General features: G+C 46.9%; 1 protein-coding gene and 1 long non-coding RNA gene across 2 annotated transcripts in view; one reads left to right on the forward strand and one right to left on the reverse strand.

Moving 5' to 3' along the window:
- Positions 1–27,249, reverse strand: part of LOC126523405 (solute carrier family 41 member 1-like) — a 155,120-nt gene that overhangs the window by 57,237 nt on the left and 70,634 nt on the right. The window contains exon 4 of the mRNA XM_050172027.3: positions 26,827–26,961. Within this exon, the coding sequence (XP_050027984.1) occupies positions 26,827–26,961 (135 nt within the window). The remainder of the gene's footprint in view (positions 1–26,826; positions 26,962–27,249) is intronic.
- Positions 15,838–17,112, forward strand: LOC140218855 (uncharacterized). Its single transcript, XR_011895047.1, has 2 exons — positions 15,838–15,984; positions 16,939–17,112. It is a non-coding gene; the product is annotated as an uncharacterized lncRNA (long non-coding RNA).

Here is a 27,249-nt window from a genome sequence, read left to right on the forward strand (position 1 = left end):
ACCTTGCTGTAGTCCAGTAGTGCAGCGGTGCCGTGTCGAAATGCAGACGGAACACAAGAGAACGCCGGGAGCCCAAAAAACGGGCTACATCCAAAAGAGACGGGTCGCCGAGCACGCGAGCTTCACATGCGCAGCCGGCCTCGCTCACTCCTGCGGCTTGTCTGGCGCATGACGTATGCACGCCCGTCTGGCGTGCCGCTAGCTTGTTGCTAGGCAACGCAACAAAAATAAGTTGCAAAATATAAGTTCATTTACACGCAAAACTTTTTCACTTTTAGTGGGAAATAAAAAAATAAAACGTTGTCTGGAAGTTTATTTCACATTCTTTTTTTCTGATGCTCGCGTCAACTAACGGATGGAGTTGAAACTAGGTGTGACGTGTTTCCTGTTGCCAGTTTTTGAAGAGTGTCCCCTCTTGTTGAATTTCTTTCTCTACACTCTTACACTCTAAGACCAGTGTACACCCTTTGGCTTGCCCCTTCTGCCACACAACAATAATCGTCATCTGCCTTGATGCGTTTCCTTTCTTTATCGCTGCAAGCCCGGAACTTTCCAGTGACGAACGGCACGCGCGTTATCAGAAGGGGCACTCCGAAGGGTGTAAATTGTTCTATGCTGATAACGCGCGTGCCGTTCTGGAGAAGTTTTGAAGTGAGGGAAGCTCAGAGTAAAATTGATTATGAAGAACGATTGAGGAATATGGAAAAAAGTAAATGGGCTGTGAGAGTGCTGAGTTATCTGTACAGGAAAAACATTGATTCACAGTGGAGAAAAAGAACTAGGAAACTTACCAGCAAGTATGCTACCGGTATGGTAAGCCACATGGCAACAAAGAACGTCAAGCGGAAAGTCAGAGAGGCTGAGACAAACTTATAGGTGGCGGCAATGGACAGGAAACGTGATGTGAGTAACTTCTTGGGAGGAAAAAACAAAATCAGGCAAGCAACAATTTATGATAACTCAAAGGGAAGCTCATTAGTTTTCGAAGCGAGGTTAAGATGCCTTAGAACACGCAGTTATAAAGAGAAATACAGCAAGGAAGAAAAAGCATGTGTATGGCTATGGTAATGCTAGGGAAACGATGGAGCATGTTTCATTAGAATGTGAATATATCTGCCCAGCGGTCGATTAGGCACCTCTAGCCTCCTGGATGGCCTTGGGTTCAGCGAGAGCAGGGGGAAAGCAAACATGTCCGTATTAGAGGTTAGTAAGAGGCGATTGGATGATTGGTGGAAGTAGGCAAACGATAAACAACGGAGGCGTACAAAAATGAAGTTCCGAATACAGGTTCAGGAAGTATGGTGATGGGTATTCGTCGTGGATTCGTTGCCTTTTTTTTCTGTTTACAGCAAAGCTGCATACAGCTAGGGCATTTCCGTCGTCGGCGAACGCACCCCGAACTAGCTCGTCGGCGGCGCAACCGCGCGCCCCTGGTGACACACGCTCGTCGTCCCCTTCCACAGCTGGCTCCGTTGCCGCTCATTGCTTCAAGGGACACTAACGTGGAAAACGATTTCTTCTGCATCAGTAAATTACCGTTCTACAACACCAAAAACACCACTCTTACAAGGATGAGACGTTTGGTAAGCCAGAAAAAGCGCACGAACGAAATACGGGTGGTGACGCGTACCTAGGTTCCCGCACTTGGTGGCTGTGACGTCTTGGATTTTGATGGCATCTTCTGGGGCCTACTAATTATATAGAGCGGTATAGATTGGCTACATTGTGTTCTAAATGAACCAAACATTAAACACGGCAAGTTTCGGGAACTTTTATCCAGCCAACGCGGCCCAAATGCGAAAACATACTTTGGTATCCCTGGCGTCACGGTGACGTACCGGCGCTGGGGTTCCGGCGCGAAATTCAAACACTGATACTTCGACCTTCATTTTCTCATCTAATAGTCAAACTATTTTTTTGAAATGACTACCTGCAGGGTTCTGAAACAATGTTTCATTAGTTTAAACTGATTAAATGTTTCGCTTTAGTTTCCCTTTAAGGGGGGTATGAGACATTCATTGGGAAGAGGAAACTTTCGCCGTCATCATCATCATCAACTATTATTATCAGCAATGGCTCGAGCGTCTTCTTCCCCAGCTGGCTCCATTGCCGCTCATGAGTCCAGTGTAGAATTTCATTTCGCTTCTCTCGTCCTAATGGGGAGGCCGCGTTAAATTTTTTTTTATTTACGGTGGTATAAACCATTGCTTATGGGGATATGAGGTACGTTACGGACGCATTTAATAAAAGGGGTGATACGACAATGTGTGTACCTAGCTATCGTCACGACGACCACGGCTCAGGAGAATATGTTCTTACCTTTGTTCAAAATTCTGTCACCTCTGTTTCGATTGCTAAACAGACTCACTGCTTATCCACCTTCACAAAGTGGAATGTCTCGTGATTTTTTTTAACATAGGTGGGACTTTAGGCAATATAATGATAAGAGCCTGCTGGCGCAACCCACCGCCCCTTTCCAAAGGGGACGCATCCATTCATCCATCCCACGAGAAAGCTGCGGTTGCCGGGAAGCGTGACAAGCAGCAAGGGATCTTTGAAGGCTATCGCGTTCCACTCCGAAAGGTGAAGCTTAAGCATCCTTCAAATTTTGCTGTAGATTGTGCTTTGTGTGTTAACTTTAAGTGTGCAGTGCAAAGGCTTCGTAGGTGTGGCTAGACACTCTTAATAAACGTTTATTATTAATTTTTATGATTATAGATTAAATAATAGTGATTATAAGCCTATTTCTTGAGTTCCGCACAGTGTTAAACTGCCGTTTTCGTTTTTACTTGCCTTACGTTTTGTAGTACGTAGGCTCCTCTTTTCATAATTGTTCTTTTTATTCCTTGTTTTTTACCTATATTACTCTGTAGTTTTTGGTGGGTTTGCTTTGTGTCTTGGTTTTTAATGCAAGCGTGCAGGGGCCATTACTCGGACCTTACGTTTGTTCCTGGGCATGGTGAATGAGTGATTGAGTGATTATTATTATCGACCGTTTTCTCAGATTACTACTGCTACTGCTACTACTGCTTTTCATAGCATAGGTTTACACAGGGGGTGATACTGAGAAGCTCGGCTTGAATTTCGGCCCTTTCACAGAAGGCGGACGACAGGGAACCCCGCATACACGTGTGTTATTGGTGGCACTCCTTTCCTTAGGTAGAAATACAGTTAGAACTTTATCTAACGAAACCAGATTTTATGGAGTTCCCGATCTAACGAAGAAATTTCCATTCCTCTGCAGGTACCCATAGGGTTGGTTTAACGCTGTCATCAACCCGAATTATCGAAACTAACTTGGCCGAACTCGATTCAACGAAGTTTTTCCTGAAATAGATGAGTAAGAGAGCGGTGATTTCTTTCTAATTTTGACAGAGACTTCTTTCTTCGAGCGTGCCCAATAAAGCTAACGCGATCAAACGTCTAGGTGACGTAGTCGCGGCCCAAGCTTTACTTTGACGAGGCTGGACGCCGCGCCTATGCACGGAACTGCGGTCTAAACGCCGCCCCGGTAGGGGCGCCGGTGGTTGCTTGTGTTATTTCATAGTTTATGCAACAGGTGGCTGGATTAACGGCAAATAGGTTGCCGTGGTAGCTTTTGCATGTAGCTACATTAGAATTTTAGATTTCGAAGGACCAAAAATTTCTTTCTAGGTTTTACAAACTTCCCGATTTAACGAAATAATTCGAGAGTGGTAATGACTTCATTAAACCGTGTTTCAACTGTAATTGTAGGATAACTCTTCTGCCGTGATTTGAGTGCGCGTGCTTCAGGGTGCGTGTCATCACTGCTGCACATACAAGAGGCATTCGCGCCTGTGTTGCCGGATCTTTTGCCACTCCCACTAAACCTCGTTCGGGCACAAGCCTACGCTAAGCCCGCGCTGCCCGCTCGGATCACCACAATAACCTATTGCGGGGCTCAGTATGACCTCATAAGCGCCGCACACGTGTGCAAAGCACGCGCTAGAAAAGTACTCAAGCTGTACACTACCAACAAGCAGAATAAAGAATAGACAAAGAGAGAGACAACTACTTCATTGTCAACATAAGAGCTTGAGCAAACTAGACACTGTAGGATGCATGCATGTATGCAGAATTTGAATAGCCTGACATTGACTGGCTCTACCCGTGGCACGGCCAATAATATACCAGTATATATATGGTCATGTTGAGCAACACGGCGGTGAATTGCAATATAGGAGTGAGGACTTAGTACGTCGACGTTGAGCACAAGACGTGGGATGCGGTCTTTCCATACGTAACCTTCGCTTACAACCGGCAGTGGAAGAAACAACGCAGATCACGGCGTTCAGGGTGGCTTACAGAAGGAACCCGACGCCGACTCACGACGCCATGCTGCCGCACGTTAGGGTCCAATAGAATATAGTCACGTTACTGTATATATGACAAAAACTCTTAAGTTTAATCTAATGGAAGGAGACAGTTCCCATCCGACACCTTCACTGAGAGAGCGTCTTCGTCGTCGTCGCCCTCAGCGTCTGCACAAGCGGCAAACCCACTACACAGCCAACTGTTATGCTTGTGGCATTAGCCCCTTCCAGAAAGCATCGTCTCGATACTTCAAATGCGAAACAGAGCAAAGAAACGAAGCACATACAGGGCAACACTGATAAAGTTTGTGAAGAGGAAAGTGCCACACAAGCGGCATGAAGGCGAGTGAAAGTGAGGATGGCCTCCCTCTTCAACGTGAGTGGTAAGGTTTCATCATGGACACATGGACAGCATCCGTAGGCTGCACGCGACGGGATCGCTGACTCGTGTCTTCAGGGAGAACGTCATCTCGCTGAGGCGACGGAGGACTGTAGGGGCCGAAGTAGCAGCGCAGTAATTTTTTCGACCAACCGCGCTGGCGAATCGGGGTCCATACCCAAACTTGATCACCGGGTTGGTAGACAACCTCGCTATGGCAAGCGCTATACCTCTGGGTTTCTATGTCTACGCCATGGGTTGTTTTCAGTCGGCTTTGAGAAAAACTAACAACTTGCAAGCACAAGTTGAGTGAAGCGTTCCTTGAGCAGGGGCTTCGCCTCGATAAGGCTGGATACCCTACTTCAATGCTGCTCACTGCAAACGAAAGGCGACTGAGGAAAACAAAATCGGAGGACAATGGTATTGAAAGAAGCCGAGAGAGAGAGAGAGAGAACTGAACGTTTATTTTTCGAAACAGTGACCCGAATAAGGCCCGGTATCATCCGAAGGTGGGAAGGCTCCTTAGTCCAGGCACCCTCTGGCTTCGGCTGCCCTCTTGGCCCTGGCGACGAGTTGTCGTTGGTCTTCCAGGTCCCAGAAGGCGAGCTTGGTCTCCCACGTTTCGGATAGGTGGTTGGCTTCTTGTGCTCGTTTTGCTTCCATTTCCGGTTGCATTTCGCTGCGTTCCTGCCACGGGAATCCAGAAGCTAGTGTGCCAGAGTGTCGGGTACGTTGCAGAACGGGCAGAGGTAGCCGTGGAGCGTCGGGTAGAGGCGATATATTTAGTTCCGTGAGCGTACGTGTTACTTTGCAGGCGTCTAAGGATCATGCTTTCTTCTCTGTCGAGCCTGTAGTGTTGTAATATGGCCAAATAGTTGGTGGGCACGGCTTCGGCCTCTTTTATCGCGGATTGTAGCTCAAGATAATAGGAAAATTCAGTAATCTCGTATGCAGGCGCGTAGCCAGGGGAGGGGGCTTATGGGGCTTCTGCCCTCCCCTCCCCCCAAATTTTTTCGTACTGTCTATGCACCGCCGACCAAAACAACTCCCGGCGCCGGAAATCATTCTGGATATTGTGTAGAATGCATTTTTCTCGCTCGGAAAGACATTTCAGCGCGCACATTGCGAACTCGGGCTGGATTTCACGGCAACGCCCATACACCGGGAGTCACATAACTCAAGGAGCCCCATCCGAGCACAAGGTTTCAAGGGCGTTTTGATGGTGAGCGGGCTTGTCGCGGCATCTCGCGGAGGCCGCGGAATCTACGGAGCGCATGGATTTCAATTCCGAAATATTATGGGTATAAAGTTCTATAAACTTTTGATGCGAAAGGTACATGAACATTTCCAAAGTCCTGCTTTAGATTTTCAATTCCGAAACTTTGTGGGCTTAATGTTCTAATAAACATTTTACGGCAAAGGTGCATTGACTTTTCTAAAGTCGTACATCCGAACATACAACAAGACAAGCCAAATAAACAGATCATCAGCCAAGTTGACAAAGCACGCAGCCAGGTCCGATGAGACGCAACGTTTTGGTGTTTCATTTGTGCTGTCGTGTGAGAAAAAAAAATATTGAAAATTTTTTTCACTTGCGCCAAAGCCCCTAAAGACTCTAAAGCCAGAAAGCGCAAATACATTCACATTTATTTTTCTACTTTGACTCTCACTCGCGAGGACACATCAAGCCTCTTCAATTTTCTGGTTCTCGCTGTCCGCGGGCTGCCAAAGCCAGCCTGAGCGCATGCGTTTTGCTCGTGTTGCTACGACCACCGCACGGCGCACTTCGGTGCGCGTTCGTTTTTCTCTGGCTGAGTGGGTTTTCACCAGGTAGAGTTTTGGACGCATTCTGGCTAGCAGACGAGAAAAAGAAACAATGGTTGCTCTCCGCCATCACTGTAGGGACTCGACGCACTGTCACGCGTTCGCTTGAGCGCAACCTCTCTGGAAAGTCTTGTCTCACCAGTGTAGGATACCACACAGTATGCGTATGGTTCTCTGCGGAGGAAGCGTCTCACGTTTTCTTCGATATTCCTTCTGTAGGCACTTTAGGTGCCCAAAGTAGGCATTCGATTGTGGTCAACATGCTTTCCTTTGCGTTTTTTTTTTTTTTCATTTCGGTGCCCCCGCCCCACAAAATAAGGAAAGACATTGTTGCGGCGCAGCGAATTGTCGCGTGGTGAAGGTTCGATTTTGTTAATTCTTTTTTTGCGGAATGTGATGGGCCACGGGACACTTCAGTTGCCGGATACTCTTATTATATTGTTGCGAGAGCAACTATATGGACACCCCAGGCGCATTCCTGCCGTCGCGGTCACCGTCATGTTCCCTATGAAGTCGAAGGGCCCATTTACGCTCAAACCGCCCATGGCCGCACGCCGCACCGCAAGCGAGCGGTCCGCCAGTAATGGCCGACGTGCCGTCACGAGAGGCGGTCGTGAACTTTTGCCTTCGTGCGGCGACCGCATAAACATGGCGCTGGTTCGTAGCGAAGCGGAGCGCGAGGCCTAGGCCCCAAGGCATCAGCGGCAGTTTGTTTTTTGTGTGGTTTATTGTGACCATTGCAAGAGCTATTCAGCAGCTGCAAAGCTATTTGTCGAACGCAGCAAGCCGCTGTGCTCTTCCTGACCTCTTCAGTACGTGCGATCGCCAAAGGAAACAGACGGATGTGTGTTGTGTTTACGCGAGAATCGGAAGGAATGAAGCCGCCTATTTCGTGTGTTTTAGGCCGTTTTTTGCATGTGCATTGCAAACTCGAAGGCCATCGCATACAGATGCACTCGAAGCATGACACTAGTTCGGAACGCGCTAAAATGAAAAGATTGCGATCGCCCACCTCATCATATGGTGTTCGTAGGTGTTGTGTGTGCGCGCTTCATCGATACGAAGATTGCACGTTTGTGCAGGGCTGGTTTGTGTTTCAGAAGTGATGACACGATGTGTAGCGATGAGCTTGATTGTCGTCTCATTGCAGGCATTCGTAATGTGCTGTTTGTGTCTTGCTTCGTGTGAGCTGTTTTGCCGGCTGCGATGCTCATTGGTGACCGCTAACACGTACAGAACGTTCGAGCGCTAGGGTTCTTACTTTTACGAGGCGTAAGTGTACTATGATGTGTACGTGCAATGTGTCGCAGTGGTGCTAGGCGTATAAGTGTTCATTTCATGCAATATGCATATGTGCCGAAGTGAACCGTGCATAAGCGTTGCGTGCGAGTTTTGGTTCCGGCTCGTTCTGCCTCGTTCACGTATCTTGTGCGTTTTTCAGTAGTTATTTCTGTGCTATAAAAGTGTTTATAATCGATTAAGGCAATATAAGGAACAGCTTAAAAGTTACATGAGTACATGCGCGCTGTCGTGAAATGTGGGAGCGCTTATGCACTGTTCGCATGAACGCAAATTTCGGGCACTCTTCATTTTTGTCATGTCGACATTGGTGTGAACAGCAGAAATCCTGAGGCGTATTTCTAGTTTAAGCAAAGTATACAGTCTTATACTGAGGGATGTGAGCGCCTTGCATGTGCAAGAAATTCAGCTGCTTCTTTCTTGTTAGTGTCTGAGTACACACTGTTAGTGCCAACACCAGTGGCACAGCGTGATAAGCATATAATCTGTGAAAACTAGATACTTCATTTTGATTCTTGACAAATTGCATTTTTTGATAAAAAGCCATATGCATGTTTTAACAAAGCATGAAGATGACAACACAACTGGTATGGTCAATATATGATTCGAGGATTGTAGCACAAGAACTTACAGAATGCAGACACAGAAGGAACGACTATAGTCGGATACAACTTTAGAAAGAAGGGGAGGCCCCGCCCAGATGATCAAAGCGCGATGTCCGATTGCCTCCGTGACTGAAATAATTCCACTCAAATAATTGTGCTTCTGAAACGCGCAATTCTAGGTATAAATAAAGACTTTTGTATTTTGATAACTGGTTTAGTAGAGTTCTCATGTGCTACAGCACATGCCGGATCGCGACCAAAAAATAACCCCTTGCCTTCCACAACGCTGCCCGTCGTCTGCTCTTTAGATTCATTGCAAGTGACAAAATTAGAAAGAGCAGCTCTGGCTTTTGCGCGTCTTTGCATGTACACGGCACATTTACTACTCCTGTTCCGAGCTTCAAATGAATCAGTTGCTATTGAACAAGTACTTATATAAAACAATGCATTTATCGCAACCATTACAAACTCAAGATGCTCGGTGTCAGCGAAATAACAGTGTTCAAGGTGAGGAGGGAGGTCAAAGCTTCGCATATTTCCGGTGGCAAACTGTCGACGCCTTCGCGAAAGTGCCCACGAAATACGGAGAAAAGAAGACGCAGCACGAAGTATGACACGTTGTGCGCACTGAGGTCCTGTGCACGATTTCTTTCACCGCAACGAGATAGCGACGGTCGAGAAGATCAGTAACGAGTTCTCGAAGCGTATATGGTGTATTGTATGTGCCCTGGGATTTGTGTGACGGAAGGCGAGTGCTATGGTGTGTCGACCGTGGAGGCAGCATTCATCCCCGCAAGGTCCCTGCTTGGGCTAACGACTATGTGCACGACTCGGCTTTCCCCGCGGCTGCACGGCGTCCACGACGGAAGCGGCCACCGGATCACGGGCTGCTATTCGGCTCCTCTCCGTGCTGGCAGCAATGCAACCCCCCTTCCTTTGTCCGGCAGCGCCCGCAACACGAACGACTCCCGCTGTGTTTGGGACGGTTCCCAAAGGAGAGCTGTGTTTCGACCCTGTGCCTTACAGTTGGTTCCCTTTGTCCTATGCGGGCCATAAAACTTCCCCGGCGCACCATTCTGATCGGCCGCCAGATAGGCCCGACGCCGCAGCGCGGTTTGAGGAAGTTCCGGCCACCGAGAGTGGCGTTAGGACCACGGAGGCTGCCCAGACCCTCTCTCTCGACCTTGTTTCGTCCTTAGGGACTGTCTGGGGAATCTGTGGCCCGAGGGGTGTTATTTGAGCAGCTTGCAGCTGCTCTGTTGGCCTCTCTCCTGATAACGACGACAACATGTAAACATTGTATAAAGAATTCTTCACCGAGAAAGCTCTCCTCGTCTCTGACTCTGCGTGAAGTGGGGTCCAGACCTCCTGCCAGCCACACATACCTCGACACACGCAACAATGGATCTCCCACCACTGAAGCGGTGTACTGTGCGTCGCCTGCTTGTCGAGATCTGATTCAAGCACAAGAAGAGGAGCCGCAATTCGCTGCTGATCGACCGGGATGACATCGCTGAATGGCGGAATCGCTACCTTCGTGACGTGGAGCGCTATGGGCAGAAGGCCAAAAGATCTTTTTCCTGGACGAGACATGTGTGACCGCGGTGCACACTGGGTCGATCGTGTGGACAGACATCGTGGTGCAGAAGCGCGGACACCTATACGCTCGAGCAAATGGCCTGTCGACGGGTCTGAAACAACCTTCTGGAAAAGGCCAGCGCCTGATTGTGACGCACATTGGCAGCGAGGATGGCTTCGTCGACGGCTGCTTAGATATAGTCCGAGGCCAAAAAACAAGCGACTACCATGAAGAAATGGACAGCAATCACTTCGAGAGATGGTTTAATGACGTTCTGCAGAAGTTGCCTGCTGGTAGCGTCATTATTTTGGGCAATGCACTTTACCATTCCCGGCTAGAAGAGAAATTGCCGACAACAGCTTGGAAGAAGGAAAAAAATGCAGGAGTGACTCAAAAGCAAACACATCACCTACAGCGAAAGGGTGGTTAAAAAGCAGCTCCTTGAGTTGGTAGCATCTGTAAAGCCACTCTTTCTGAGCTACATCGTAGACAATGCAGCTGAAAGGGCCGGTTGCATTGTACTCAGGCTCCCACCGTACCACTGGGAATTTAATTCTATCGAGCTCGTGTGGGCAAAGGTAAAGAATGGCATAGCTGCGGACAACAGAGGCGTCAAGCTGTCCATGGTCAAAGACGTCTTGAGGGAAAAAATCAAGCACATAACGGCAGAAGACTGGAGGAAGAAACTTCACCATGTGATGGACCTGGAGGCAAAGTTCAGGCTTGATACGTCTGGAAGTGACCGCATCCAACCCATCATCATCCAAATGGGTGAAGATGACAGTGAAGAAAGCTACTCTGACTGCGAGCTGTCCAGCATTGAGCCACTCGATGAAGCATAAGAGCTTCTTATTAATGAAAGAAGAGCCCTTATTAGGGCTACCAAAATCTTGCCGGTGGGTTCGCAGCAGCCAAGCATTCTGCCGTCATCTCTCAAATAAATAAGCAGTTCATTTGGTGACGTATTCCTTTTAATGGAAGCCCAATTCTGAAAAAGCAACGTCCTGCACAGATCGTGCTCAATATAAAAGTATTGGCATGGAAACGTGCTGAAATGCTGGAAAATCTAAATGCAAATACAGTTGTTAACCCTGAATAACTATGTGGGGCCCAAAATGCTCATTCGGGCAGCCAGTGTCCAGCTTCACACGAAAAAGCAGCAGTCAACGGGAAAGTGACAGCCGCACCAATGTGCACGCCAAAGCACATTGTGCTTTGCGTGCAGTTGTGCTGCCCCTACTGTTATTTCCAGCCCAATGAGATAAATAATGCTAATGTCAGAAGGCCCAAAATACTCTATTGGGCAGCCACCTAGAAGGATGACGGGCCCTGTGATGAGATAAAAGTCGTCAGGGCATGCTTGAAAGGCACCTTTAGCATCTGCACTTCAAAGCGAAGCCATGTCGTAGACATTGTAGGTGAAACAGCAGCAGTCAACGCGAAATTGACCGCCACTTTTAGCAGTTTGCATGCAAAAGCATGTTCACGTGGTCAGTGGCGTAGCCAGAAAGTTCGTTCGGGGGGGAGGGGGGGGGGGGGGGGCTCACATTGCAGCTCGACCTCCTTAAGACGAAGCTTTAGCTCGTGTGCACGCACCTGAATACATGTAGAAGGAGAATTCGTTTTTCTCGGCAACCAATGCAACAAATTTGACGAGGCTTGTTGCATTTAAAAGAAAAACTAAAATTCTAGTGACTGCTGGTTTCGAATTTGCCATTTACGTTGTCAATTATTTATTAAAAATTGACCAAGATCGCAAATTTTCAGAAAACGATACTATCAAGTTTAAAACTCCAACTCAGCAATGAAAAATGACATTACAATTCTGTGAATTGCACCTAATAGTACATATACAGCGGAAAAAATTGCTATATTACAAATGAATCTCAAGAAATTTAGCAATATGGAAATACGGCTTTCGGAGAACCCTTGTAGACAAAGTAACCGATTCACGCAAGATACAAGTTGACACATCAGATTTGTCCGCTTTGACTGTTATAATAGAGGCCGTTTACAGAACAGCGACATATATAATTTATGCAGAGCTATTAGTTTGTAAACGTCGCGCTTCTACTTTTTGGGACTTTCGAGTTTTTCAAAATATTTTGAACAGTGTTCAGGCCCTAAATGGAAATTCCGCTTCCAACAAACACTAAAATTTAACTTTCTCTCTCAAATGCAACAAATTTCATTAAAAGCGATCCAGAGGCCCTATAACGTAAAACTATTCTAATATGTTTTATTCCAATCTCCTGACGTCAAATTCGCGTAACCGCCGACGCAAGCACCGGGCGGTCACCCGCAGGGTTGCCTGTACAGACCAATCAAATGCTCTGCTCGTTCATAGGAAGTCACTTTTGTTTGTTGAAAAACGAATAACATTGCCTGCACTGAGCGGCTTCTCTTATCTAATTGGCTCACAAGAGCCGAAGAGCATGCTCAAGTGGAGGGGGGATACGATGGGGCCGAGCCACTGCACTGAATATCGATAACCGGATGAAGAGGGTGGTGCCAGCATCTGCGATTGTACCGGTTTTTCTTACTTAGCTTGCGGTGGCTCGTCGACAATTGCGGCGGCATGCAACGGAAGCTTAAGAATGGCGCTAAAACGGATCCTCCGCAAAGAAGAGTTGGGAGAACGGGGTCGCAAACGTGCCGAAAGTTCTCGAAAACGTTACACGACCACGCAGAAAGTTTTATTACACGCAAATAAACCAATGCTCTCCAGCAGGGGCGAGTAGCCAGTGCCGGAGCGATCGGCGGCAGCCATCTTTTATTCCTTTCGGAACGGGGCAGCCTGCGGCTATTCAGAAGAAAATTCAGTTTTGTTCCGCATATTAATGCATCTTTAAAGCGTACGCGTCACTTTGACGCGGTAAGTTTTTACGGATTTGTGACGTCGCGTGAGAGACAGGTGAAGTGGGTGCAGCCCGAAAACATTTGACCAATAGCCGAGGGCTAATCACAAAAATGCGTCGAATCAGAAATAACTATTTTTGTTTTGTTCGGTCAAATTATGCGTAATAAGTGTGCACACGTCATATCAGATGGGGAGCTATCACGGTTTTCGTGACGTCGTGTAACAGACAGGTGAAGTGGGGGTGGTCCAAAAGAGTTTTTGAGCAATCGCGGTGGGCTGATTGCAGAATTGGAATAAAAAAGTTTGGAATAGCTTTACGTTATAGTGCCCCAGTTCTGCCATGTTTGTTGGCACTTTCTACACGAGTACGCATTTCTTTTTTCTGCTCTGTATCCCTCTTTGTCGCTCTCTGCACTTTTCTGCGTCCTTTTATTTGGCCTCTCCATTCCTTCCAATGCATTATGTGCCGGAGAGTTGCAGAAGCAGGGCCGATTGATGCGGGTGGCCGGTTTCCGGCACATTACCTTGATGGATGTTCTCAGCCATGACTAGCGAAACGCCCATCAAAATCATCCTGGCGAATCTTGCCGGCACACGCGGTTCCACCAAGTTGCTCGTGGTGCGTAGGCTAGCGGGCGACTTTCATTTCGCGCGGGTGTCCGAACCCCATACGCGCAACAATCACATCCCGCATGTGGCCCGCTCCATCGTTCCTTTTCATGCCTCGAAGCACCCGCAAGTGATCGTGCTGGCGCAGGCCCCGGACTTCGACCTCTTTCCCGTGTACGTGTCCCAGCTGATTGTCGCACTCAGCTGCGAGAGCGCCGGATGGGCGTTCGTGCTTGTTGCCACTCATGCCCCACCTCATCGTCCGCTGGATCCATTTTTGGATGAACTGAGCCAAGTTTCCTCTCGGCACCTAACCCAAACCTTCGTTTTTGGTGGCGACTTTAATGCTAAAGACGCACTTTGGGGTCTGACGTCAGTGATGGGCATGTGGCGCAATTACTGCAGTTTGCATGTGCAAACGAATAACAAATTTTAAATCACTCCGACTCTAACTTCGGCTTCGACTCTAGACGCCTTCGAGACGCCTTACGCACGATCGTGGATTGACGTGTAGCTCGCATCTTTTCCCCTCACAGAGCGGGAATATCGTTGGTTGGTCTCCGAGGTGGAGACGCTGCCGGACCATAGACATATTGAGTTCACCCTCTTCGCCGCCACGACGGCGCCGTTACGTCGTCGGACCAATTTTGCGCGTGGACAGATACTAGAGATTCTTCAGGACCATCGCTGGTTCCACGGCGTCTCCCGCTGTCGCTTTTCATCGGCTATCCTGCTTGAATCTGTTTTGGAGGGTTTTTACTCTCTCTATAACGCCCTATGCAGGAGCCACCTTCGAAGGGTTCGCCCGCTTGGCGAGGGGGCGTAGTCGTGGTGGTAGCCTGAATTGCGGGACGAACGTGTCAGGGTGCGCGCGATCAGACGCCGGTTACAGCGCGCGTGTGAACCCGCCATGCGTGAGATCTTTTGTGTCCAGTAGGCCGCCGCTTTCGCTGCTTACAAAGACAACATCGGGCAAGCGAAAGCTGCGGCAGATCGGGCGATGTATCACGACATCACGAGGCGGAATCTCTTTGGCGATCCTTTCAGGGTGGCCTTGGAGAAACTACCTCCCGTTCTAAATCTTCCTCCGCTCGAAGGTCCCTACGACACTTCTACATCATCCGCCCTAGAATCAGCGACCCTTTTATTAAGCGCACATGTAGCCGAGGATGACCCTACAGCCGACAGCGAATACCATCGTCGAATTTGGGCTGTAGTCCGGTGTCCCTATCCTGAGGTACGGGACGACTTCCCCTTTACCACGGCCAAGATCGAGTGCGCGGTGTACCGGGGCAATGCGCAGTCGGCGCCAGGGTTGGACGGGCTCACCGCCATGTTCGTGCGTAATTTATGCCGCTTGCATCCTCGTTTCTTTTTTGTCGTCTTTAATGCCGCCGTTAAGTTGGGCCATTTCCCCTCTGCCTGGAAGGTCGGTCGAATAATTTTTATTCCTAAACCCGGCCGTCCCGCTGACCTACCTTCCGCCTACCGCCCCAAAGTCATGAATTCTCTTTTCGGTAAAATATTGGAACGCCAACTAAACTACTGGCTTTCTTATTTTTTTTAATTCACACAACCTACTTCATGCAGGCGCGGTGTGCGCCTGCCCTGCACGCACTTAAACAGCGCCTCAGTGTGCTCAAAGCAGCAAAGACGCCGACGGTCTTCATTTCGCTCGACTTCACCGGCGCGCTGCACAGCGTGCGGCACTATTCGGTCCTGTTTTTTCTGCGTTTTTTCAGTTTTTTAGCACCGGTGCCCTGCGAATCTGTACCATCTCCTCCAGTCATTCGTGGCGGGCCGCCGGGTCGTGTTTCGTGCATAGAGTTTCTCACTATGACGCCTAGAGGGAAATCTGGCGCCACCGTCTATGGGAGTTTCTTAAGGGGGCACCGTGCCGTCATGGGAATGACGGTATAGACCAGAACACGCTAGCCTCGCACCCAGGCTAATCGAACGCATACTCTCGCACCCGGATTGCCCGGTCAACCAGCGCCATTTTGTTCTGGGCTGCCAAAGCGTGTTCGCCGGCGACCAGCAGACATGGCTAGCGCTAGCTCTAGGACTCCAAAGTGCGGAAATGTGCCCGTTAACGCGAATCCAAAGTACAAGAAGTCATCTGGGCATCGTTGCGTCGTGTTTGGATGCCAAAATAACCAGCGGAAAAGGAGCAGGTTGCTTAGCGCTGTTTGCGAAGAGCACAATACACGTAGGGAATCGTGCCGGTGCGGTGTTTTCAGCCTGCACCGATTTCCATCCGCAACGAAGAATGACAAGCTGCGCCACCGGTGGATAGCTGCAGTGAATAGGAAGAACTACCAACCCAGTGAAAATGCACGAATGAGTATTCGATCTGTGTATATTTTGGTGCCACGTTCAACTTTGCGCCCTACGAACGTAATATGTGTAACACGCAGGTTTGCTCCGAGCACTTTCTGGACAAGCCCACAGAGCAGAATCCCGCGCCGGTGCTTCGCCTTGGCTATAACAAGAAGGCAAGCCTTTTCGTGTTTTCATTCAGGCAGAGCTCCCGACGGTTAAGCGGAACAGTTGAGTTTGCGGTTAGCGATACTTGCAGCTGCTGCACGGCATGACCATTAAGCGTGAACGACAAGTTGTAAACGATAGTATGTTGCCCTGCTGGTGAGCGTTATTGCTAATGAAAGTAAAACGAAGTCTGCTCGTCACGTAGCATGCGTCGACAAAAACGTAAACAACGACTGCTCGTCGCCGAAGGCGTTCTTGCAGCGCGCCTGTCTTTACGAGCTGGTGTTGCAGGTGTCATTCGTAACGAATTCATTTGAGCATCCTGAGCTCTAAACTGCGTGCGGGCTGTTATGCAGGGCAAAGCGCAAAATTTTTCCGTTCATAAGGCGAGGAAAATAAGGTGCTTAATTAGTGTTGTATTTTGTAACAAAATTTTGCTCGTTCTCACCAGTTTCTTTTACTATTTTCTAAGGGAGCGCTAACAATCCGATATGGCCTCGCACAAGCGATACAGGTCTGATACTAGGTAGCTGCAGTTGGTGGGGCTAATTTTTTGGAATGCAGGTGCGGTTGTTGTCTTGTACCAAAGGCTTCCCTGATGATGCAGCTTTAAGTAGGGATGGTAATTTTATGTGCCCTGTCATGGTTTGTGCAACTGTACAAAACCTGCATCCGTCATGCTCGCCCTGTTATATGGGCTTTGACTGCACATGTAGTTGAACATTATAACTACTGTAGTTCCTCATTTTCCAATGAGTGCAGGTTTAGCATCACATGCTGCTTGTTCGAGTACTGTAGGCTTGTGTTCTTAATGTTGTACTCTTAAGGGGTTGCACGATACAATTGGCCTGGTGCATTTTCTATTTCATTTTGAGAGGACTTTATGTCTTCGCAACAGTGATGGCATGGGAAAGAACTACAGCCCTTCTTACTATAACATATATATTGTTTTCAATGTGCAGGTGGTGAAGGGCAGGCGTCTGCTAATCAGGCAGTCAAACGACCTCGCCAGTTGGTTGCCAAACGCGGCCAACCCAGTAGTGACCATGACAAACAAGACCAAACTGAAAGTGCAGAGGACAATGTTCTGCGTGCTTTAATAAAATGTGGCACCAACACAGTGCTGTAAAATCCTTCACAGGTTACGTGCTTACGTGGTTACCCGATGTATTCGCTTCTGCAGTCTGCACATCACTCAGTGTGGCCATTGCGGACTTGCATGAGGTCTTGAAGTTTGATTGAATCGAGACAGCGAAAATGACAGGCTAGAAAAAACGCGAAACACGCCTTCCGCCCAGCTAAAAAGCCCAAGTTTCGCTTTCGCGCCGGGTCGCATCTCCCGGCGTGGCAGCCCAGGCCTGCTACTTCGCGGCGCTTGGGATAGATGGCGCGACCGGCGCTCATCAATATGGCGGCGCGCTTTGAATTCACGGTGTTCTGGTGTATATGTGTCTGCGAGGCTTGTGTTGGCTGGTGTTGTAAGAGTCTTCGTCTAAAACGTGGATATGGCTACACAAATAATGCGTTTTCAATGTGAAATCTTCATAAAATGTTTTCATTCACGCATATTATATCTTTACTCACCTACAGTTACTCACCTAAGAAAAGCAAGAACAGACTAAAAACTGTTTCAAAGCGAGCGCGAACCTTGTCGTGTGTTTTCCAACTTTAGCGGCCCGCTGGTACTTTTTACTTAACATATAATCGTACACGCAATACCAAGTTCTCATAGTTAAACAAAACATGTATTTGCGTAATAATAAAGCCAGAACAGTTTTTCACGTGCTATTTTCATAGAAAATAAATCATTGTGACAGACAAACATTGTGCTTGCCAAGCGCGTCTTCAAGGTGTCCTGTCTCTCCGAGAACGATGCCAATCCGAAGTCACAATATACTGGCATTCCCATGCATACCACAGCACAGCAGCGCCAGATTTCCCTCTAGGTAATGTAGTGAGAAACTCTATGGTTTCGTGCAAATGCGGGAGACGCAGCGCCGCGTCTGTCCACTGGAAGTGCCCAGGGATCGCCGACCAGCCCCTTGTTGTGCAATTTGGTCATTCATTCCATGCTAGTCCTTCCACTTTCACAAGGGGTTCACATCCAGGCGTACGTAGACGACACCATCGTACGTGTTCCAGTTCCTCGCTCTGGCAGAATCTATGCTCACCTTGGTTTGCAATTAGGCCCGGCAAAACACGGTCGAAATTAGTCATCAAAAGTCTTATTTCGTCTTCTTCAACAATGGGCACATTGGCACCTCTAAGCGACGTCCGTCCATTACATTGGATGGCGCTTACCTAAAACAAAAAGACCATATTAAAATTAGCGGCGTGGTCTTTGACTACAAACTTAATTTCCATGCCCATGTTGACTTTATTAATACCAAAGCCGAGGTATTGGTTGCACGATCCCTCAAGTTTCTACGCATGCACTTCTCCCTGCGCCCCGTGCTTATAGGGCGTCTGTAAGACAGGTTCTGCTTCCTGCGATTGCATACGCGTCTCCGATGTGGTGGTCGGTTTTTCCATCATCTTACTTGACCACCCGCGCGTTATCTGTGCAGCACTCCATTCTAGTGGCTTTGACCGGCGCGCATGACACACCACGCGCACCACGGCACTGCATTTTCTGGCGAACTGTCCACCGCTGAATGTGGAGCTGGATTGGTTGGCGGCGGAATTTTCAATCTTTGCGCTGCACCAAGTATCTCATTATGGCCAGGACACATTTTATCCGAACTCCATCGCGCGTCTTTTTGACCAGTGGTCGCACCATCCTCATGCTGCTTGTCGCTTTTCGTTCGAGCGCTTGACGCCCGGCCAGGCTGCCATTATATCGACATCGCCTGCGTACCATCTGTGCACCTCCACGGGTGTCGCTGCGGGTGCAGCGCATGTGGTATTCGACTCGCGCGGTCGGCTCCTCGCAGTTTAGGGCGGAGAACGCCACAAGCGCGCACAGTGCTGAGACCATCGCTTTTTGCAGGGGTTCTGGACTTCATCGCGAAATTGCGCGGAAAGGTTGCGGTGCACATCTATACCGATTGCCTGTCCATTTTGACGGCGCTTTCGCTCCTTTATGTCACGGATGAGCGCATATGGCAATTTAAGAGAATCCTGCGTTCACAAGAACTCACAGGTCGCCGAGTCCTTCTCTACCCCGTCTTGGCCACGGGGGCATGGTGGGTAACGAGGTGGCAGACGCGTCGTCTGCGGCGGCCGCCGGCCTCGTTCGCTGGTGTCTAGCTTCCGTGCGATCGGTCCGGACTCGACTATGTAAAACGCCTCAACATCACTGGCACTGCTACTGGCAGCGCGAGGGCACGGACATTAGTCTTGTCCGTAGTGTGTACGCGATTCCGCGCTGGTTCCCTCCGACCCGTCTTTTAACCCATTTCTTCACTGGGCATGGACATTTTCTGTACTACCTTCATCGCTTTCATCTTAGCACCTTTGATCGGTGCGCGTGCGGTGCTCCTTGTGAGCACGAGACCCATTACCTGACCTGCTGCGCGCGTACAGCGCACATTGCGTCGCAATTGCGAACTCTCTTGCGCCTCGAAAATATTTCGCCTGACGTTTATCCGGCCTTGATACGATCAAAACGTTCCCGTGCCCTGCTCCTGCAAAATCTCATCACTCTTTCTGTTACTTCCTTTTCCGCTGATCCCGATGGGCACTAGCCCACTCCTCAGTTTCACTAATGTCTCAGTGTTTCATATTACTTTTTCATCACTGTTTCCCGCCATCCACACTGTATAAGTCAACTATGGCAGGGCTTCCCCGTGCTGGATGGCTCTAACTGCATGCTTCATTCTCATTATTCACCGCTTCCTCTTCACCTCTGTTATCAATCTCTTTGTGTCACCCATCATTGTGTCAAAACATTGCAGAGCACCACCCTGATGAGCCTCATGGTCACCTCATACTACGCATTACCCTGCCTACCAGACCACTGGCATCGAGTCGAGGCGGCAGGAGTCCGGCAGAGAGGAAGGATGCACTGGCGCATGTGAAATGATGCAATACAGCATGGAAGCTTTGCGGGTCCCTGCGCGGGCGTCGGCGCGTGGCCCTGGGGGACGGTCTGGGTGTGGGCGCTCGTTGCAGACGGTAATTTGTTCCTTTCCGGATGCAGTTTTCAGAGAGGCTTCTCAAAATGGGCCTTTTCCACCCACTAACCTGTTTGTTTAACTATTATTTTTCTGACATTTCCAAGCTTAACTCCGCCTTATTTTTTGTATATTAACGTTTTCTCTAAATTCGTCTTGGGTTGCCTCTGCAGGCCCTTTTCATTTATTTTTAATTGGCCTTTCTGCCTACAGTACCTTTCTGGTGGTGCGTGCTTCCCCATTTTAATTTATTTTTATTGTTCGGGGACATACAAAAACAAAGCTCGATGAGCTGATTAGACAAGAACAGAGGATAAGCATCGAACTGGCAGAGAGTGTCAACATCAGTCATGGTGCGGTGCATACCATTATTCATGAACATCTCGATTATCGGCCTTTGTGTGCCAGACCAGACCGGACGACTTGACCAGACGATATTCCTAATGAAATCTTAGTGAGGTATGCTGAATGGGTGTCTAAGTTCCTTACAACAATATTTAATTCCTCAGTATTGAATGGTTCTTTCCCTACCGCATGGAAACTAGCGAGAATAGTACCAATTCATAAAACCGGGAACACTTCAGACATTAGCAATTACCGACAAATTCTCCTCACAAGTACATGCTGTAAACTTCCGGAACATATCATATCCAAACACTTGTCACAATACCTTGATATGTATAGCTTGGTATCCCCTGTGCAGCATGGATTCCGTAAAGGGCTATCTACGATCACTCAATTAGTTGAATTGGTTCATGACACTTCACAAACAATAAATTCCCGTGCACAGATGGACCTCATTTATTTGGATTTTGCCAAAGTACTCGATAAAGTTTCCCACTACAAACTTTTGTTCAAAATAATACTGCGTTTAAGAATCCTAACCTCACAAAGTGGTTTACATCGTACTTACAGTGACGTCAGCAGTACGTTCAAAAAAACGCGCATAGGCCCAGTCTTCAACCGGTGTTGTCTGGAGTACCTCAGGGAAGTTGGACCTCTTCTATTTCTTATTTTCATTAATGACCTGATGCACCACATTTCTATTTGAATAAGAATATTCGCTGACGATTGTGTTGTTTATAATGATATAGAATCTTCCAGTGACCAAATTAAATTGCAATGCAACTTTGATAACATTATGAAATGGTGTTCTGACTGGCAGATGGTTATAAATCCAACTAAATCAGTAAGCATGTCTATTACAAGAAAAAGGAAGATCCTGCAATTTGCTTATAGTAGACATGGCAACAAGCTTAAAGAGGTAGAGGAGCACTAATATTTGGGATTATTATTTAGAAGTGACTTAAGCTGGAATAGGCATGTAGATGAAGTAAGTAAGAAGGGGAATAATGCGCTTTGGAGCCTAAGACAAAATTTACACAGAGCAACCTCTGAAGTTAAAAACTTGGCCTATAGAACACTGGTCAGAACAATCATTGAGTACGCGAAAATTGTCTGGGATTCTAACACAGAGAAAAACCGTAAGAAACTGGAAATGATTCAGAGGTTTGCTTCTCGATTCATCTTCAACAAATATGGTCGACCTCACTCCGCTTCAAATCTATGTCAGCTTGCAAATCTTTCCAATTTAGAATAAAAGACTAAGTAGGATAGGCTGAAGTTCTTGTTCCTTATTATTCTTAATGAAATAGAAATTATGGGACGAACTATTTTGAAATTTCTACAAACGAATCTTCTAGACATCGTCACAGCATGTATATTCCCCCTCCTGTAACCCGTAATGACACATTTAAATATAGCTTCTTTCCCTGAACGATAAAAGAGTGTAACATGCTTCCCGATTTCGTAGTTCAGTATGTCTCTTTAAATAATTTTCTGAGTAATTTCCATGCCATTATTTATTCCAAGAGCGCGGTGCGTTAATTATCTGACTTTCTGAATCACCTGATTTTATGGTTTTGTTATTATCTGTGTATGTTGTTCTTATTTTACATGCCTCAAGGTACATTGATTGGTTTTTTATGCTTGCTGTATTACAATGTATATGCAATACAATTTCTTGTTTGAACGTTGTATTGAGATGTATTGTACGTCCTGCCTGAATCAGATGTGTTGACATTGCTTGTTTTATTATTTTTTCTCCACTCCTGTAATGGCTTTAAAGAAAGGGCTGACAGTATCAATAAAGAAGAAAGAAGAAAGACATTGGCTGCCCAAGAGCTTGAACCACCGTCAGGAGACGGAGAATTTCGGCGCTGCCTTGACTAATCTGAGCCGGTATCACAAGGAGGGCGACGACTTCTTGTCTGCAATTGTGATCGGAGACGAATCATGGTGCTACTACTACGAGCATGAAACACGACGGCAAAGCTCACAGTGAAAACATCCGAATTCACCACCCCAAAAGAAAACAAAAGACGTCATTTCCACCGGAGAGCTGTGGCTGACTCTTTTTTGTCGTCAGGAGCCATTACTAATAGAATTTTCTGAACCTGGGGAGACTATCAATCGTTTCCGATATTGAGAAACGCCGGATCGGCGGCCTGTCGCAATCAAGAACAAACGACGTGCAAAATTGACGAATGGGGTCATCTTGCTCCACGAAAAGATGATCCCGGCCCGTGCCTACGTCGTCGATATGGTTAATACAAAACTGGCAAATTTCAAGTGGGAAACGCTGCAACATCCGCCATACAACCCAGACCTGTCGCCTTGCGACTTCCTCACGTTGGGGGAATAGAAAAAAACAGCTGAAGGGAACCATGTTCGTGTTGGACGATCACGTAAAAAAGTCAGTTCCAGACTTTTTGAAGCAGCAACCCAAGTAGTTTTACGGGAGTCGCGTGACTCGTTAGTCAGTGGGACAATGCTCATGGAGACCACTTTTAAATAAAGCACTCTGTTTTTCATATATTCGCATTGGGTGACGTGCATTTGACTCACCCTCGTATATTTTGCAGAACTGCTTTCTATATGTGCTCTCGGCTGCGACTATAATTTGGGTGTAATTACTCACAATACACGATCGCTGACAGCTGCTCCTGCGCAAAACAATGGAACAAATGACAGCGTCATTCAGATTTTTCCCGGGCCATTGCATATGTACAAAAACGTAAGCAATGTTTCTGGCTGACAAAGTTTCAATAAAATATTTGTCCTCAACTTGTTCATTGCATGGCCTTTACATATTTCAGATCAGCGGCATGCACTGCTTTGTTTGTTTCGAATTGATTCTAAATTTGTATGATATTTTCTTTACTTATTAATTAGTCAATAAAGAATGGAAGCATTCATATCAGTTATTCCGGGAATAACTTTTAGGATATACGAGTATATTCTTTTGTGAAAAAATACACATTTTCTTGTCTTGACAGTGCGTAGTGTCCAAGAATTCGTTTGCAGCATCTTTGGCAATGACAATGCAGTTATCATTCACGTATTTGATCCCTCGACAAATTCTGTGAAGAGGCCGAGCTGCAACGTGAGCCCCCTCCGAACGAAATCTCTGGCTGCACCACTGCCCGTATGTGCATGGCTGATCGCATAAGCTCAAGAAGGTTGCTGCCAAATATGACGTGAATATAGGTTTTTTCGCCAAGAGACAAAGTGGTTGGGGGGAGGTGTTTGCCCTGCGACAAATAGTATGTATGTAACAAGGTGAACAGTCTTACTAATAAGTGCCGGATGCGTCATGTGCACCAGTTTTTGCAATGTAAAAGAAATGCGGTATATAAAATTCCTTTCAAGTGTGGGCAGCACTATGTCGGTCAGCCTGACCGATGCATAAATGTAAGGTTAAGAGAGCACTTGGCCTGCTTGAAGAGAAGGCCCTATGCGAATCTTGCAGTGCACTGTGCGCAATATTCATTGTGTAAACTGCTGTTTGACCAAAGCGCTATTTTGCATGTTAGTCCTAATCAGACAAAAAGAGATATCTTGGCACATGTCTGGACTACAGGGAGCATGTGTCAGACATCCGTGTGTCGCTCTGTATGATAGTGAAATTAACTTACTCAATATTAGACGATAGTGGGTGTCGAATATGATGCATTTTATTTATTTATTTATTTATTTATTTATTTATTTATTTATTTATTTATTTATTTACAGCACCCTCAGGGCCCAGAAGGGCGCTACTGAGGGGGTGGGTACAATAATGCAACGAAAATGCAACACGTTCAAACAATTATTAGTATTTAGAGAGATAAGCTCAAAATATAATCAGTTATTGCAATCTTGAAAGATGATTCCTCCTCGATGTAAGCGATGGAGGGGGGAAGGCGGTTCCACTCGGCACTGGTTTTTGGCAGAAATGAATCGGAGAAAACCTATGCGCGACAGAAAGGAATGAACACTTTAAACCGATGATCAAGACGCGACGACATGTACGAAGGCTCTGAAATGAAGTCTTGTTTGGGCGTGTTATTTTGGTAACATATTTTTTTGAAAAAGGCAGAGACGGGCCATTTTTCTTCGAAGCTGCAAATTTATAAGGCCGAGATTTGACTTCATTAAAAAGGCTAGCTGTGCGGGAATTATTTGAAAGGATGAAACGTGCTGACTTGTTCTGAACTGACTCAATGGTGTCTGCTAATGTTTTTTGCCCAGGGTCCCAGACAGATTATGCATACTCAAGCTTCGGTCTAATTAGTGTTTTGTAGAGCAGTAAATTCAAATGTGGTGGGGCTTTAGAAAAATTCATGCGAATGTAGCAAAGAGATCTGTTTGTTCGTGATATGTTGGATGTGCGCATGCCACGAAAGGTTACTGTTTAGCTGGATTCCAAGATACTTGTAGGAAGTCACGTGCTCAAGGTTGGTTTCATTGATAATATAGCCGAAAGGAGTTGGTGAGTTTGAGCGACGCGAGAAAGACATAATTTTGCATTTAGTCGGATTTAAGAACATTAGCCATTGTGAGCACCACCTTGAAATTTTATCCAGATCTGGCTGAAGCATAAGGTTATCATGCTGATTAGTTATTTCATGGTATAGAACACAATCGTCGGCAAAAAGTTTAATAGAAATATTAACTACGGCAGGTAAGTCATTTATATAAATTAGGTATAGTAACGATCCCAGGACAGAGCCTTGAGGAACACCTGATTTCACGCGCAGTGCGGGGATGCAGAATCATTAGCTGTTACAAACTGGGTACGGTTGTTTAGAAAACGTTCCATCCATTTCAGAATATTAGGTTCAATGTTAAGAGTACTAAGTTTAAGAAGCAGTAAGTGATGACACACCTTGTCAAACGCTTTCGCAATATCTAGAAAGATACCGTCAATGACTTGGCCTTTGTCTAAAGATGAAGAAATGTTTTGTATAAACGATATTAGTTGTGTTTCGAAGGAGTAGTTTTTGCGAAACCCATGCTGAAACGAAGTGGAGAAAGAGTTGGATTCCAGAAATGAGACAAGATTGGAAAATATGACGTGTTCAAGGATTTTGCGCTGGTAAGTGAAATGGGTCTGTAATTGAGAGGAGAATGCGGGTTACCTGATTTCAACATAGGGAGCACCTTCCCCACCTTCCAGTCTGCGGGCAAAGTTTAGCACTCAATAAATTGGGTGATAGGTACATAAAAAATATAGAGGGATAGACAGCAGTATTCCTCCAAAAATTCGAATGAGTGTTGTTATCATGGGGAACGGAGGCTCAGTTGCCCATGCGTGGTGATCATGTGATTTGTATGGAGGGTATATATGTGCCGTTTTTAGGAATAGACGTTGAGTTGTCAGTCTGCGCTGGTATTTGTGTCCTTTCCTTGTTGTCCTACTTCATTCAGTGTGCGCAAAACTTTCAACAATGGAGTGATTATACAGGCCACGAGCACGTTTCCAAGCCACAGATAGGCACCCGAATTCTTTACCTAGAGTGTTATAGGACGTGCCTCGACAAGTGGTACCACCAAATGAATGAAATTTTCGTATATTTGTTCGAAGAGAAAACTAAGAAAATCACAAAATGACCTAGAATATTTCAATACCACATTCGATAGAGCGTTTTCTGTAATTGCACTGTAAAAAATGGTATGATATTACCTTTACGTAAAGTGAAATTACTGAAACAGCACTAAAGAGTGTATTATTAGAAGATCCTAGATATTCATTCCTCTTTACAATGGAAGGCCCACCTCTCCTTTTCGTTTCCTTCCCAGAAAAAGGGAACTTATGTAGCACTGTCGCAACTGCGAAAATATGTAGCTGAGTTTGGTTTAAGTTTTTGATGGGCACCTTGGTAGTACTTAATTTGGATCAGTCTTTATACATTTGTAATTTAATTTTCTTGGCTGTGACTTACCTTCCTTATTGACCTGTTGAAACTTATTGCTCACATTTTGCATTTATGTATGTTCTTTCTTTATAGTTGTATGCAACTTACGCTCATCCTGCTGGCCCTCACTGGAGCCTGCAGTATGTTTTAAATAAAAAAAATTGAAGGGGCTCTTAGTTATCGCAACGTGGATGAATGCGAAAGCCTTGCGGCCACGTCAGCAGAAGTGCCGCGGCGTGACCAACGGCGTCGTCACAAGGTGCGCTCAAAGGATGATCGTGGGTTCGACCCCCACCAAAAGTTACCGGTTCGAGCGCCCTAATTAACTCTTCCTGCGCCTTAATAATTTAGCCTTTAATAACACCAAAGGTCGTGGGTTCGTAGCTTGTTTCGGACCACAGTGCAGTCACGGCAACAAGGCCGGACTTTCCGCTACATGAGCCACATATAAGGCCCTAACAAACCTTGCCCGCACGAGTGGTCAGAGCGTACTCACTGCGGCCGCAGAGTCCCGTGAGCGGGTCGACGCAGCGGCGCTTGTCGTCCTCCGGATGCCAGCCGAGCTCGGAGCGCTGCGCGAAGAGCGTCGACAGCCGGCTGGCGTGGATGGCCGCCAAGTTGCCGCTGACCCCTGCGGCCGGGTTGGACAGTGAGCCGGGGGAGCGCGCGAGACGGACGCTTCCCCCCTCACTGTGGTTTGCGCCCAGGCGAACTCAACCATCTCTTTAGTAACAAACAAATGCACACCGCCACGATGATACAACGCAAGATTAGGCGGATTAGCATGGCAGAACGTTTATTTACATATTTCGTTTATGTATTTGCTTGCTTGTTTATTTATTTACAACACTGTGAGTCCTTTGGGGCTCTTACGGGGTGGTTGTTTGCATTGCAGAAAAAAAGTACGCACACAAAATAA

This window comes from Dermacentor andersoni, chromosome 6, assembly GCF_023375885.2.
Source record: "Dermacentor andersoni chromosome 6, qqDerAnde1_hic_scaffold, whole genome shotgun sequence".
Classification (NCBI taxonomy): domain Eukaryota; kingdom Metazoa; phylum Arthropoda; class Arachnida; order Ixodida; family Ixodidae; genus Dermacentor; species Dermacentor andersoni.